The sequence below is a fragment of the Octopus sinensis genome, unplaced genomic scaffold, assembly GCF_006345805.1.
Source record: "Octopus sinensis unplaced genomic scaffold, ASM634580v1 Contig17815, whole genome shotgun sequence".
In the NCBI taxonomy this organism is placed as follows: Eukaryota; Metazoa; Mollusca; class Cephalopoda; order Octopoda; family Octopodidae; genus Octopus; species Octopus sinensis.
Genome location: NW_021835346.1, coordinates 1 through 16,040, shown reverse-complemented (window position 1 = coordinate 16,040; position 16,040 = coordinate 1). Strand labels below are relative to the sequence as shown.

Below are 16,040 nucleotides of genomic sequence, written 5' to 3'. Positions count from 1 at the left end.
ATTTGATTATTCAGACTGAAGTGCTGGAAAAACTCATCTGACCACTATTGAAAAGTACTTGAAACACAAATATCTGCTTGAAGAATCAGTTTTACTTAACAAAAAACTGATAGCCAAAGTCAAAAACAAGTACCTACTAAGAAAATTTTTTTCAAAATATCTCTATACAAAAGTGCTAAGAAGGATTTGCTGAATGTTAAAAACTCTATACTGCCCAGCCACAGCGAACTACTCCCCACAATCTGAAGGCTTATTCGGTCTCGTGCAAAATAAAAATTAATTCTTTACAAAACATAACTCAATGTGTTCCTACTGCATGAAATAGAAAGACTGTCGACCACTGTGCTACTAGATGTGAGAAGATGTTACTTAGAGAAGTGGCAGATTCAAAAGGTTTCACTGTACTTACTTATTTAAGTTTTTGGATAATAAATTTAGATTTATTTGATTCATTTTATAAATCAAATTAAGCTTATGGGGTTGAGTCATCTAACGTTTAGAGTACCAATTGAGAAAGGGGCTGGTGACACATCTCAAATTTGCACAATGTCATTTTCACTCTTCTCAAACTGTCTGTTTACGCAGGCTTCCTTCAACGTTTGAAGGTTAAAGTCGTCGGTAAAAAGAGGCCACTTTGCCAAGATCTGAAAGGATACAACATTAATATCTCCGGACCTGCAAGAGACCAAAGTTAAAGAAGGACTTAACAAACAAAATGCTTACCACTACTTCATCTTGTTACGTTCGGACTATCACCAGTACGCGATGGGCTAAGGGAATATATCAAAGGAATATGAAAAGTGAATAACAGAATTTGCGTAATACAACTTGAATTTTAATCTAACTATAAAATTACAATTATAAATGTATATGGACCTACATCTACAAAAGCGTCTAAAACCCAACGGAACTGAAAGATTTTTACAGTTTACTATCCACAGCCTTTATGGAGATATCCACGAGCTATCTACATTACAAAGGCGGAGATTGGAGTGGGCAGGTTGGAAAAGGGACCTAAGAACTGACCTTCATGGATAGCAATAGAAGAAATCAGAGAAATATGTCTGAAGCAACCACGGCCAACTCCACCAACAATGAAAAATTATTCATTTTCAACACAGCATCTCATATCACGACCTGGATGGAGAACGTCTGAGCTCGGAAAGACATGTAATCAAAATATATAACCAAATTGACTACTTTCTGTGTTGACAATCACAGAAAGCTTTACTCTCAAATACCCAAATATATAGAGGCAAACATCGAGTGACCATAAACAGCTGGTAATCAAGCTTTTCATAAAGGGGAGATTTTGAATTAACAAAGTCAAAAACAGACACAAAAAAATTAGATACCCAGTCAAACTCCTAAGAAACAATTTTATCTCAAAAACTAACTATTCCGCTAAATTATCGCAAGCCATAGAACCGATTAATCTTAATTTAGGAACTTTAAGAAATGAACTTGTAAACAAAAAAAGCAGCGACTAAACACACAACTGAGACAATTCCCAAAACGTTCAAAGGAATCCACGGCCCTGAAATAGATCAGCTCTCTTATTTACAAAAAAATCTACGTATCAATTGTATAAACACTCACAACCAAATGAAAGCAATTGAGTTCAAAATTGCAAAAACAAAATCATTCGAAAAATATGAAAAAAGTGTCAGAAAAACCACGAAACAGAGCTAAAAAACCTTTCAAAAGAAGTAAAAAAGTACAAGCACGAAGCGCAAATGTATGCATCGGTAAAGATTCTAGCGCGAAAGAAGAAATCCGAAAACCTGACAATTTATGAAGAACTCGGAAGAACATCTTAATTATCGATTTGGCCCTTGAGCTAAAAAGGTTGAGAACCCCTGGTCTACATAATCACAGAGGGTAGTTTATTAGACGTGTCTTTAAATTTTCTTTTAATTTCAAATATTTTCAAGTTATGTTTGTTATAAATTAAAAATATTTACAATGATTTCACTTTTATTTAACTACCAATAAAATTTTCAAACAGTTTCCATGTTGTGGTATTAAATGGGTAAACTCGATCTCGATATTTCTGATGAAGAAGACTTAAATATAAACGAATCGTACGCTAATAATTACAATCAATGGAGAGAAAAGGAAGAACTTCAGAAATGTAAAATATAAAAGCATAAATTAAACTCCTAGTAAAAGATCGTTACGGCAATCCTTCAGAAAATGAAACATCCTCTGAAACAGAAGATGACTGTGCCACACAATTGACTCCACAAGTTGACGAGGAATGGATGAGACTTTATGCAACTGCCAAGTTTTCCACAGCAGAACTCTACAACAAAGACCTTAAGTTTTTCGGTAATTTATTTTTTAACTAATTTTTAACATAGAAAAACAAAAAAGTGAAGGAAATGAACATAAACCCACCAAAAAACGTGAAAAGCCCCTGCTTTTCAAAGATTACGAAAGAAGGCGTATTTTGAAGGGAGAAGAACCTCAAGATGCTTACATGACGGAAATAGTGCCTGGATCCTATGTTGACGAACAAAATAAACTAAAGGAAAAGTCTATAAATTAATAATATTGTTTTTAGTATTAAACAATTTGTCGATGATAGCGACGATGATTTTTTGACCAAAAAAGAGCCAAATCAAGATAAAACCGTGTTTAATTTTTGAGTAAAGAAATTAGAATAAAGATGACGAAGAATATATAAAATTTCTAAAATCGGAGCGTCCAGATTGTTCTCGAAAATTCAGTCAGCTGGTTTTCTCAGTGTGTTTACTGTAGGAATCCTTAAGAGACTATTGGCAGTCCGAAAAAATATCTGAAAATGATAAATTTTTGAGAGATTATTTGCTTAATCGAAAGTATCTCGTGGATGAGGATGACAATGATACTGAATATAAACTAAATTCTTCTGACTCTGATTCCGCTGAGGAGGATAAGCAAGATGAATTCGAGAAAAATTATAACTTCAGGTTTGAAGAACCAGACGGTTGTCAGGTATACTTTTTTGCGCGTTCTATTCTATGATTGTCGTTATGTTTATTAGCGGCTAGATTAAGTGAATATTTTGTGACTAGTTTTAATTTATGATATTAATTTCTTTTACAGATTAAATCTTATCCACGGAAAATCACCGATTCTGTCCGTCCTGTGGATCACCGTCGAAGTGAAGCCCGTTTGAAAGCAAAGGAGAGGAAAGAAACAAGGGAAAATAAGAAAAGAGAAGAATTAAAACGACTCAGAAGTCTTCAGCGGAAAGAAGAAGCTGCGAAAGTATCCAAATTAAGGTCTCTCAGTGGAAATCAGAATTTTGACACGAGTCATGTGTTTGGAGATTTTGATCCAGAAGAACATGACCAACAAATGAATGTTTGGTTTCATTTTACTAATTTTAGGAAATTTTTGGTGATAATTTCTATAATATTCCTTTCAAAGAAAAAAAACCAAAATTTTCTTCTTCTGAAGATGAAGCGTTAGAAAATTTACAGAGCAAACGGGCACTTCGTAGAGAAGCTGTTAAAACTCGAATGATGGTCCCTGAGGATATAATTCCTCCACCTCCAAATAGATTTTCTTATAGAAATGTTTCGGAATGTGATTTCGGTCTATCACTCGAAGAAATTCTCAATGCGGATTATAAAGAGTTGAATCAGTGGGTTTCCTTAAAGAAGATGGTTCAGTATAGGACTGATGAAGAGGAGTATAATGATAAGAAGATGTACGAGAAACGACGGAAAAAACATAAGCTGAAGCGACATATATTTAAGTCATTGAAAGGGATTGAACAGAATCAAGAAGTTGATGATGCTGTTGGAAATGGCCAACATGATTCCACTATTGATGCTTCTCTGGTCAAGAATGAGTCAAATAATGCTGAAAAGAATATGAAAACAAAAAGAAAGATCAGTAATAATGGTGGGTTGAATGATGACCGTCTATTTGCTTATGGCTTTGATCCTAAGAAGTTTCGACATATACAGAATGCTAAAAAACGGAAAAAATCTTACCACGGTAGAGAGGTCGATACAAATTAAACTGTGCGATTTTATTTGAATTTTATCTCAATGAAAGTGTTATTTAGATAATAAAAACTGATTAGTCTTTTTCTTAGAATCGCTATTTTTAGTTTATTATACCTTTTACTGCAGTAGACTAGAATAACACGTACACGTATCAATAGGCAAAAAAATAAATATATTTGACGGGAATTGGTCTAAAAAATTGTTCACTATTAATAAAAACAAATAAGTAAATAAAATTTTTGTTCATGATCATATTGATTATGTATGTGACTGACATGAAAAAACAGGGATCTAACAAATAATATTTTATTTGAATAATATTAAATTCTTGAATTTCACTTGAAAATTTTATTGCATTCAAAAGGGGATTAAAAGCTAATGAATGGAATTAATTAATCTAAACGATTTTTAACAAGAAAAAGTTCAACAAAACAAAGTGAAGAAGGAGATAGAATTTGGCTACAAACTAATATTTAATTATTTGAATTTTGAGCTTTAGAATTCATATTAATTCATAAATAATAAAAATAACAAACTTTCATAATTCTTAGACTATCTACAGTCCGACGGAATTAGGGCAGATCCCAGGAGTGGAGAACCGTCGGATTTTTGTAGAAAATCTCCCCACGATAATACTTCTGAATTCGATACTTAAGGTGCTGGCAAGCATTGCATTAACTCGAATGAAGGGTGTGGCGGATCTATACCTATCAGGAAGTCAAAGGGGTTCCGAAAAGAGAGGTCTACGGCAGACATTGTATGGAGCCACAAAAGATTCAAGAGAGCAACGACAATGTTGGGAATAGATTCTTCCAGAGCTTTCGACTCAATAAACTGGCAGAAATTAATGAATATTCTTGATCAAATATTGGATGAATCGTGGTTAGGATAATCAAACTATTATAGAAGACATTGAAGAGACATATTATGGATTTTGTATCCCGGGACTTGACCGCACTCAAACACCTACTAGAAAATGCACCAGTGGAGCTTGAGAAATGATTTCTCTATGTAAATGTAATCAAAACTGAAATTACGGAAATCAAAAGAGAAGACGATATCACTCATGTAAGATGGAGACGTACTAATAAACTTGTCTATTTAATATAAAACGCTGAAGATGTATTAAAGAGGAAAACACTAGCAAATGAAGCAATGGCCACACTAAAGAAAAGGATGGATAAGAGCCAAAAGACCTAGAATTGACATCAGACGCAGGCATTACAACGCTGAGATATAAGGAAGTCTCTTCAACAAACTATTGAAACTAGATTCGTTCCATAAAAATAACTAAGAAGCTTACTTTAATAGATTGGCCACGTATAATATTAATTAATAGTATCTACAATTATGTGTTCGAGAATGTGATAGATTGGTGGTATAGGTAATTTAGGCATGTACTAAGAATGAACCCGGACGCACCAGAAAACAAAGCGATAAAAAATTACTTTGACAGTTGCGACAAACCATTCCACGGACAATTTAAATCGACATTCATGACTGCCTTAAACAAAGACTTAAATCCTGTGAAAAAATCTAAAAACAGGAGACAATCTGGATGAATTGAGATCACTCGCACTCGACAAAAGATGATGAAAAAAAACTAAATATAAATATTGTTTTTTTGAGTGTTGCCCTATAAACATAATGGTTTTCGTGAAAGTGCCATAATAATAAATTGATGTTGAACAAAAAATTATCTGAAAGACAGATAATTAAAAAATACAAGATATACCATTTTCAATATATTTTTGATTTCTAGATGCCAGATATTTACGAGTTTATTATACGCCGTGATCGATAGTATCATTATATGAGTGACATCTTCAGAGTCATCCAGCCGTGATCCAACTTTTTATTATGCCTTTTCCAAGTTTTATCATAGATGCGTTTAGCTCGAAAAATTTTCGTGTATTCCGTTTTGTTATGATTGACTATAAAAACCATTTTGAAAATATTTTTGGTAGTGTTTCGATAATGTGCTAAAGGATTTTAGCATTGTCAAAAACGAAGTCAGCATAGTCGGCATATATTATTTTGGTGTATTTACTACAAAAGATCTAAATCTCTAAGTGCTGCTTTTAGGTAGACGATAAACAGAATTAGGGACAGCGAGTCACACTGTGGTATGCCCCGTGATGTGTAAAAAAAGTATGACACAGTTTTGCCAAGATTGATTACTAATTGAGTGTCTTGAAGGAGCTTTAAGATGATACTCACTTAAAAATGTTGTATTTTCACGAGTTTAATTCCGTAAACTTAATCGAATGCTCTGGATGTCAATTCCGAGTATCTCGGTGCATTATTTGTATTTTTGACATAAGGCAGCAGTCCATCTGTGTGTCCAAATAACATCATCAGCTTTCAAAAATGTTATTCAAAGTCATCCCTCAGCTAATCGTACTTAACCAGCTAATCGTCCACGGGAATTATACCAAACCCGGATACTTGTCATGATTATAAACTAACTTCCTGACGGCATAATGGCTGAAACAGTTTTCCTCTCCGAGCTTTACTTTTCAATAATTCCAAAAATTGTAAAAGTACATCGTTTAAATTGTTTTTTCCATTTTACAGCATAATATAGAGCAGAGATCCAATTGACTCAAACCTGAGAGCGCCTCTTATGGAGGGTATTAAAAAGTCAAAGAAACATGAATGGTCTTTAATTTTTTTATTAAATTCTTAGAAATTGATTTAATGAGTAAAGAGAACATTAAAATTTAAAAATCAGAAACAAAAATTATTTAAAATATTTCGACATGAATTTCTTGTGGAATTCCGAGCGAATACAATCATTAATGAATTCGGGCTTTGTTTTATTTGTCTCTTTTGCACAATTTTTAAAAACCACGTCATCATCCCATCTAAAATAACACAATCACAAATACTTTGCCTTGACTCTAAAATCACTTTTCCCTTCCAAATCGCCTGAAAGTGAAATGAGGGGATTTCCCCGCATTATATTTTCATTCCTTATTTTCTGCTCCTCAAGCTCTTTCTCCATGTTCTGTAAACAGTGATCAAATTTTATTAAACCATTTTCTTGGCCTCTTCCATTCGTTCTTTTTTAATTTTATTAAGTTCTGACATTAACTGTGCTGTTTCATCTCCGTCAGAGGAATCGTCTGAATCAATCCCACCCTCGTCAATGGGATCATCTTCGTCCAAATTCACATCTTCCAACTTTAGCCTCTTCTCAGTGCCAAGAGTTTCTTCCAATTGGCCATCAATTTTATGTTTGTGGAATAATTCCTTCTCTTCCAATACTTGTTTCATGTCAATAGATTTCAAATCTTCTTTGCAAGATTGGCCTTTTTGACTAATATTTGTTAATTATTTGTACAATACCGAAATTTTAGCTTTAATTGACTTGGTAGGTCTCTGGCGGAAAATTGTCTCGTCAGAGAACCAAGATCATTCTCCATCCGAGAACCGCTTCCTTTAGCGTGATCAAAAGTGGGGCGCCCAGCAGTTGTCATTGATTCTATAAATTAAATGTAATTTATTTAATGATACAAAAAAGACTTTAATACCAACCAGATATCAAACAAATTAATAATTTATTATCAAATAAAATATTACAAAATTGAAAAAAAATAAAATTAAAAAAATTAATGATTATCTAAAAAGTACGTCATCGATAACTTCACCAATAACATCGTTGCATTTAACAGCTTATAATTTAAAAATATAAACTATACAGTTACTGTCCAGAGTCTGACAAGGAAAAATCACAGAATTACGTATCTGACAACCATCCCCAATATTGACATGATCAGAAATAATGCAATTATCCAACATACAACTGGAATATACATCAGACACGGATACTTTGAGCCTATTCTAACATTGCTACCAACAATGCAGCAAATCAGTCGACTCACATCACCCACTACACAGTCGGGTCCCAAAAAAGTATTTTCGTAAACACAATTCCTAATACAATGTTGATAAACTTATTACTCAGAACTTGACACGAAATTAGATCTGTGAGCCCTGAGATAGTTGAAAATGGATGATATTCTGAATATATCAGCATTTAAAGGGAGAGCACGAATCCAACTGTACGTGCCAGGAAATTCTTTTGGATCAAATTTGCCATAAAATCGAGAATTGTGGTAGCAATTCTGATTTTATACAAACGAATGACTAGATCATAATTCATATATTAAAACTAAAAATACCTGAATTTTTTACGAATCAGGTCAAGACAAGAACCGAAAAAATGTAAACCTGAGGGTCAACATGAGAAACTAAAGTGAGTATGGAATGAGTTCTAAATCCTAGAGATAAATCATTACCGACAAAGATATTGTTTTTTGAGAACCATTTCGTCTTCAAGGAATTTTGTTTGGCCACAAAACATAATCAAATGTTTTTGTTCGACAGAATCAACACAGCAAATTTCTAATTCTGGTTTCCGATATTTGTGGGGAGCAGGAAGTGATATTTTATTTACTTCAGGTCGGGGCACTCTAATCATTGAAATTGTAGGATTGTGTGTCAAATGGTCTACAATGAATGATCCAATATCCAAATCTCCAAAAATGTCGCAAGGAAGAAACAGAATTTGATTTTTAGGAAATTTCGAATTGATTTCGAGCAGAATATTAACTGCAGAAATAATGTTGTCGGGAACAGTGAACATAGTAAAAGTGGTTTTCTGAAATTCGGAATGTATATTTTCGAAAATCTCACTGCTCTCACTTTCATAGCAAGCAATAATAATATCTGAGGAATAAACTGGTATAAAAATACCATTAAAGTTTGAATTTATTAAGATTTTAATTGGAAAGTTGATTATAGGTTGATTGATCACTCTTAATAGACAATAAGGCTTTCCATTAGTTAAAAATTTTAGTTCATTTCCGATAGCAGCTGTAAGAATTACAGGCCTAATAGGATGATGAGGTGCTTAAAATTATTAAATAACAACTAACATGAATAAAACATGATCTCACAATATATCTATTAAGAATTTAATTTATATACAATAAAAATCAAATTATTTTTATTTCTGATATTCGAGTTATAAACAACGTTTATCAATAATCCCATTTTCTTCTAAACTGTTAAGTTGTTAGGGTTGACTTCGTAATCAGAATCGGACTCCTTCAAATATTAATTTTCTTAGAAATTAATTTTGTGAAAAATACAACAAACTTATTCTCAACTTTCATACAAACAGTTCATGTTACATAATTTGGTCAGGCTTTCTAACTCAATCAAATGTTAAGCTAAAACGAGTCTAGGATTGTTTATTTGAAATTGTTTGACAGCCTAATCAGAGTAATTCTTTCCATAACACTTGCTTCCTCAATATTGCCATGAATAACATTTTAAATCATTTCTAACCTAGAAAAAATTACAATAGGTTTTATTATTTCATCAGCAACCAAAATCATAAGATCAAAAGAGGAGCTTGATGAGATAGAGAAGAAAAATAAAAACACATGTTAAAATTTCCCGAATCATCCACCTTTGTCATAATATAAGTAAAAACAAAGAACAAGTTTGTCGAATTGTATAAAAATAAATTAGATTATTTTATCAAATTAAGAAATAAATTTTGTTAGAAGAAATAAATATATCTAGAAGAAATAAATATATCTATGAAATAAATTTTGTTTTATTGGTTGAAATACCATATACCAGTAAACAGTGTACAGTCTGTATAAAACATTATAATACTCGTAAATTTAGTTAAAATATAACTCCATTTTCACAAATATCCATTTTATGACTTAATTTTTTACATCCAAATTCAAATTTACTTTCTTTAACTATTTAAAAAATTATTTGATTTTACGAGATTACTGGTTTGGTGATACAAATTGTCATGTACCATAACATTATAATAATTTTTGTCAAAAAAAAAAAACAAAAAAAAAACAAAAAATTTTTGTCATGTACCATAACATAATTATATTTTTTATATTTTTCATACAAAACAAATTTATTTTAAATTTAACACGTTATTATTTAATTGACATGGGACGAAAAAGCGACTTGTCATTTGATATATTGTATATGGTTTGTCATTTGTATATGGTTTAGCTTGTGGCAGCCATATAAGTTTTTTATGATCAAAAGAGAATAAGAAAGTAAATTATTTTTAATTTTTTCCGAGGTAGGAAGTCTTTTACTTACTCTTGTCTTATGTTTCTTTTATTGTAGTGCAGTTGTTATTAAACGGTAGGAAGCTCAACATCCCATCCGAAAATCCGTTCCATGCAGACTCCATGTGTGATGAGACGTCCATGACGGCTTTACCTGTCAAACTCGATCGGAGCTACCAGCCGCTAAGAATCCAACCCAGGACCACAAGAGATACAAAGGGTTCTTGACCACCTATTGATATTAATTTACGGCAAAATTATTTAGTGATACAATACTTACTGTAGTAAATGTTAGTACCGAAGAAATTTATTTTGAAACTAATTCAAATAAATAATAAAAATATAATTAATATACAAATTAAGGATTATTGAAAGGTTTCCGGAAATGTGTCATTTAACATAGATCTCCTAAAGGAATTGTCTTTATGGCTCGGGTTCGTTTCTTCTTGTAACAGCAATGCTTTTTAACGTTTTCGTCAGTGACAAAAATTGCACATACACATACGTCCTTAGGCTATATTTAATGATTCAGGATACTTCAGAAAATGAAGTGTCACAAATTTATTTGTGTAGAACAATTGACATAATCTTCACTTTTGCGTGACGTATTTTTAGTTTTTTCTAGAGTAGATCGATTTTTCTTAATTTTTTCAACTCCACTTGTAAAATGTCCGCAGAAGTTACTTAAACGTGAACGAGAAACATGTTACTGATTTTTTAGTCTTACACAAATAAATCAGGTTTTTGTATCGTATTATCGTCTCTGTTTTTATTAAAGTTTACACTCCTATTTCAAAACATTCATGAGTTACTACAATTGCACAGAATAAGTCTTAATTCTTTTTTGATCTTTAGACGAAATTCGTAAAAGAAGAAAAAATGAAAGCACGTCACAATTTTATTGTGCATCTTGAAATATTATTAGTTTAAGATCTTTCATAAAGAAATTCTTCAATTTTAGCTAGCTGAATTTACTTTAAATTTTCGGCTTTTAAAATTGCTACACATAAACAAAAGTGTCATTTGTTTTCATTATAAGATAGTCCGTTCATTCACTTGTGAAGAATAGAGAACGTAGACTTTTCACATGTTATTACAGAGATAGTTGAGTCTAATATATAGAACACGAAGGTATACAAGCCCATATGGTGCAACGGTTAGCGCGTGTGGCTGTTAACCACAAGGTTCTTGGTTCGAATCCGAGTATGGGCGTTTTTTTATTTACGTATATTTGAATTATTTTTGTTTTTAATTTGATTTGAGTTCCTTTGTTACTTTATTTACAAAGTTTTATTTTCTAGTGTGCGTTTCAAAATTATCATGCTGAATTTTTTCTTACCGATGAAACCATTACTTACAGACTCAAATGGAACGGATTTTACTTTATTTCATGAGTGTCGATTTTTTTAAGTTTTGTTGCTGTATTTCGATTTTTTTAGTTTTAGTAATAGAACATGATTGTCGGACATCGGTTGTAGACAAAGTTAACATGAATTCTGAAAAGATGTTGGCGCACCTAACGGCCTAGACATGAGATTTTCCCCATGGAAAGAAAACATAGTCATTCTATTTGGAGGTTTTTGATCGCATCTGTTAATTCCAGTGTGTTTTATGATCAGCGGGGAATTAGTAGAAAGTCATTTCTACAACATGGTTGCGGGACGCGGGATTCTGCCGGCACTCATCATGCGGCATGAGAGCTAGTGCGTTCTGTACATAAACCTAGCAGCCGGATATGGTGACAATTTTAAAATACTAAACCTTTGACAAACACTGATTAGAAAGTAATGATGCCGCTGAGGAGACCCCGTAAGTGTCAAGCCAATTAAATGAGTGCGGTTAGAAAAAGGAAGCAAATGATGCCAGCTCAACTGGTAATCTTACTTTTATAAAAAGATGATTACTGACGCATTGGTCGAAACCTGTATAAATTGAGATCTTTTCCACCACCCGATACCTGCAGGAACTCTATGACTCTAACACTTCTGGGTATCCCGTAACCTTGACATCTTTGAAAAATGTGAAAGAACAAAGGTTATTTGTAAAAAAGAAAAATAAAAAGGTAATACGGCAAAGATGCGGAGCACATTTCTCCAGAATTCTCCAGAATGGACCGATAAGCTTGTATGGACCTGACTGTTACCCACGAACTTGATGTTTAAGATCAAGCAAGCGTGTCCAAGATCGCACCGTCAATGGCAAAAAGACAATCACCGGCTCGCCAGCACAATGAAGAACAGAGAATTTGTAAAACCTGAAACAATTTGTCAGCGTCGACGCGATTGATGAATCCATTAAGAGTAACATAGTTAAAGTATTAATAATCTATTAGCAATAATAGACTACGAGCAATGCAATTCACAGAATTATTATTCAAACTTAAGACCACGGTAAAACCGAAAAAACGTCACGTGATCCTGATGCACTCCCAAATGGCACAAAGTAAGGGTCCCAGTGGATCAGTCTGCTGAATTCCAGATACCGAAATGACAATTTGACTAGAAATAAAAGTAACTTAGTAGCCCATACACAGCAAAATGATTGTGAGTAACTCAGGATAACGTTTTGAAGTGATTTGACCTCCCCTAACCCAGTTGAAAGCGTAAAAAAGTTCAAGCTTCAGGAAAAAGAAAAAAATCGGCGGGTTCGACTTTTTTTAAAGCGAATATTATGAAAAGGAAATTCACACGCTCTTTTGGTCCCTAAATCCAATTTTAAACGCATGAATTCCTGACTCAGTTTAGGAAAGACATTGGCTGGTAGCCTCCTAATTTACCATCAAATTAAGGGCCCCAGATTAACAGGAAACAAAAGTTGCCTGGCATTAGTGAATCGAATAGACGAGCAGGCCATTGACAAAAGTAAATATGTTCGAAATTCTAGTTTCAGGCGAAAACAACCCTGGAATAATTGTTTAAGACCATCGATATTTTTATCATCTTTGAGGCAAAACACCCAAGTGCTGGCAAAACGCAGGACGATTTGAATTGAATTATAATAATGTATTTCCAGGATTAAAAACCGCCAGAATGTTTAAAAAAGAAACAGTTAAGCATTACAGTTTAATTAAATTTTTTTAACCAAATTATAAAAAATCAATTAATTTTAACATCTCTATTTGGGGCATTGATTTTTTATTAAACTGATAAAATTAATTAAACCAATAATAAATTAATAGTTAATCCAGAAACTAAGCAGATCTCACTCCAGCTCGCTGATATCCACTCTCCTTCTCTTGGAAGAAGAGTCTACTTCCAGCTGCCTCTTACTCCCCACTACCACATCTGATTCAACCATTGCATCTTCTTTAGCATTCATTGGTCTTCTTCATTTTGGCATGCCATCTCCCATCCGGTTGGAAGCAGAAGCGTATTCTTCACCAGATCCTTCATTCCGTGCTTGTGTTCGATCATCATACTCTCGAGCGTTTCTTTTCAGTACAACGGATTGGATGTATGTCCTCGTTCCTGCTTCAATAGATAGTTTCTTCATATAATTTTTGAAGCATTTCGAGACAACTCCCTCCCATGTCATAACCACAGGAATTATTTTTACTTGACAGCTATACAGAAGCGAAAGCTCACTTGCCAATAGGTCATACTTGTGACACTTTTCAACCTCCACTTGCTTGAGGCGATCCTGTGAAGTAATACCCACTTCAATTAGATTTATTTTTCGTTTCTGACTTTGTCGTGGACAAAGATATCTGGCTGTTATATTCTACTTTTGTTTCGGTGGAGGATTGTAGAATCAACCCTGATTTCAACTTTTCCCGTCGACAGTGTTGACTGAACAGAATGTCCCTTCAATCGTCTTGCTTTTTTGAGTCCATACATTCGGCACAAGTTAAGGTGAATACACTTCACAACTTCGTTGTGTCTCCGGAGATATCACTGTTGAGCATTTTACCACACTGAGTAGCCATGTGGTCAACATTTTCTTGCTTTTCTTAAATGATTGCATAATGAGTCAGCGGATGCAAAGAACAAGTTTCGATCTTGCAAAAGACAATACAATGCTTCGCTTCGTGGCCCATTATTTCCATTAGATAGCCATTCTGAGGATGCAGGTAAATCAACATTAGATTCATCCACACATTTGAAAAGCACAGAATGTAGTGCTTTAACCAGTTGAAGATTGCTGATCATCTTTTAAAGAAGGAACATTCTGAGAGGAGATTATCCATAATGTACAATACTAGCAAGGGAACTATTTTCGTATAAAAAAGATATTCTTCCATTTATCAAAAAAGGATTTCTTTCCTCATCATTAGTGAAAATAAAAACGGATTTGATGAAAAAGTCCTCGATATTTTTCAGCGTCTAAGGATCAGAATGTTCCAGTTTCTGGAACTCTTTAAAAAAAATTTCCCTAACTGTTTCTTCGAGAATGGGCTTAAACAAGTTTAAAGCTTCAAATGGATGGTTAGAAAAATTCAAGCAGAGGCATGAATTAAAATTCCGAACATTGTCAGGCGAATCCGCATCTGCTGATCATGCGATAATTTTGAATTTTTTATCAGAATTAAATATCAAAGTTGAACAATATGAAAAGGAGAACATTTTTAATTGTGACGAAACTTCTCTTTTTATCAACTTACCCCACGTAAATTATTCGTGAAAACTGGTGATTCGGCACGGGGCTTTAAAAGGAGTAATGATAAAGTTACTCTTCATCTATGCTGTAGTTACACTGGAGAAAAATTTGAACCATTAATAATCGGAAAATATAGAAATCCTAGATGTTTCAAAAAATTTTCTCCCGAAATTTATGGAATTTTATACTCTTCGTCCAAAAATGCGTGGATGACAAGAGACATTTTTATATCCTGGCTCAAAAAAATTAATGAAAAAATAATTATTCAAAAAAGAAAAATCTTAATGTTATTAGATAACGCTGCTTGCCATAAAATATCGACATTTAGCAACGTTGATTTTTTATTTTTACCAAAAAATACGACACCAATACTTCAACCATTGGATGAATTCAGAAAGAAAGTGTCGTCAGGAATTAAAAATAAATATAAATATGGAGAAAAATTAACTGATTATTTTAAAAAATAATGTTCCTTCTCTTTATTTATTGAGGTTTTTGAAAAACCTCTTTTTTGGGGAAACCTCTGATTTGAGGCACTTAGTGCCCCATTTAGAGGTCGGACTGTAGTTTAAATTTAGGCGGTCTGAAACCGCATCTAGAGACGCTGTCAAAAGCCTTAAAAATGTCGATGAAAGCTAGAAATGTTCGTTTTGGGGGCCTCTTCTCGTTTAACCCGTCCAGAACGAATTGGGAAAGCGTTGTTAATTGAGTAGTTGTTGAATACACTGTTTTAAAATCATTTTGGAAGTGGGAGGTTGGTAAGTGATTGGATAATTAAAAAAAATGAACAATGACGATTTTTTAAATATTATTATAAATTTTTTTAGATAAAATTTTGAATTTGTTACCGGCTTGTGGACATGAGTGATAGTTTTAATGGGGAAATATTCAAAACTGAAGGACTCCGAGCTTCCGCGCTCTGAAATTGAGTCTGTTGCCTTTCTTCAGGAGGTTGGAATCTCCCCGAAAGAAAAAGAAATGTTCAAAAAGACATTCGATGACCCTTCAGCGGGAGAATACAACATGGATGTACAAACAATAAATCCTCCCCGTTCTAAGCTACGAAAATCCGAGCTGGGACCCCTATCTATCTGCAAGTTCCAGCGGGCAACCTGATCAGTTCAAAACAAGGATAAGCGGATTATATCCGGGTGTCTGAAATCAACGCTCATTGACCACTTGCACTGCGAAACCAGTTTTCCTTATAAAAAACATCTAAATACGAGAGGAGAACAATTCCTATTTTCTTTGCGAAATCCTACCACTCTTGCACTGTCCTAACTAAACATGCTAAATGAGAATGGCCGTGCACTGAAGA

At 33.4% G+C, this 16,040-nt stretch overlaps 1 protein-coding gene, 1 non-coding gene and 1 pseudogene across 2 annotated transcripts; 2 read left to right on the top strand and 1 right to left on the bottom strand.

Annotated features, from left to right (window-relative positions):
* Nucleotides 1-2,011: 2,011 nt before the first annotated feature.
* Nucleotides 2,012-4,016, top strand: LOC115231212 (protein KRI1 homolog). Its single transcript, XM_029801282.1, has 6 exons — nucleotides 2,012-2,134; nucleotides 2,167-2,331; nucleotides 2,364-2,509; nucleotides 2,764-2,979; nucleotides 3,091-3,345; nucleotides 3,378-4,016. The coding sequence occupies exons 1-6, from the start codon at nucleotides 2,029-2,031 to the stop codon at nucleotides 4,014-4,016; spliced, it is 1,527 nt and encodes a 508-aa protein (XP_029657142.1). The 5' UTR covers nucleotides 2,012-2,028.
* A 2,731-nt stretch (nucleotides 4,017-6,747) lies between these two features.
* LOC115231211 lies at nucleotides 6,748-7,486 on the bottom strand (annotated as a pseudogene).
* A 3,779-nt stretch (nucleotides 7,487-11,265) lies between these two features.
* Nucleotides 11,266-11,338, top strand: Trnan-guu. Its single transcript has one exon. It is a non-coding gene; the product is annotated as a tRNA-Asn (tRNA).
* Nucleotides 11,339-16,040: the final 4,702 nt, after the last annotated feature.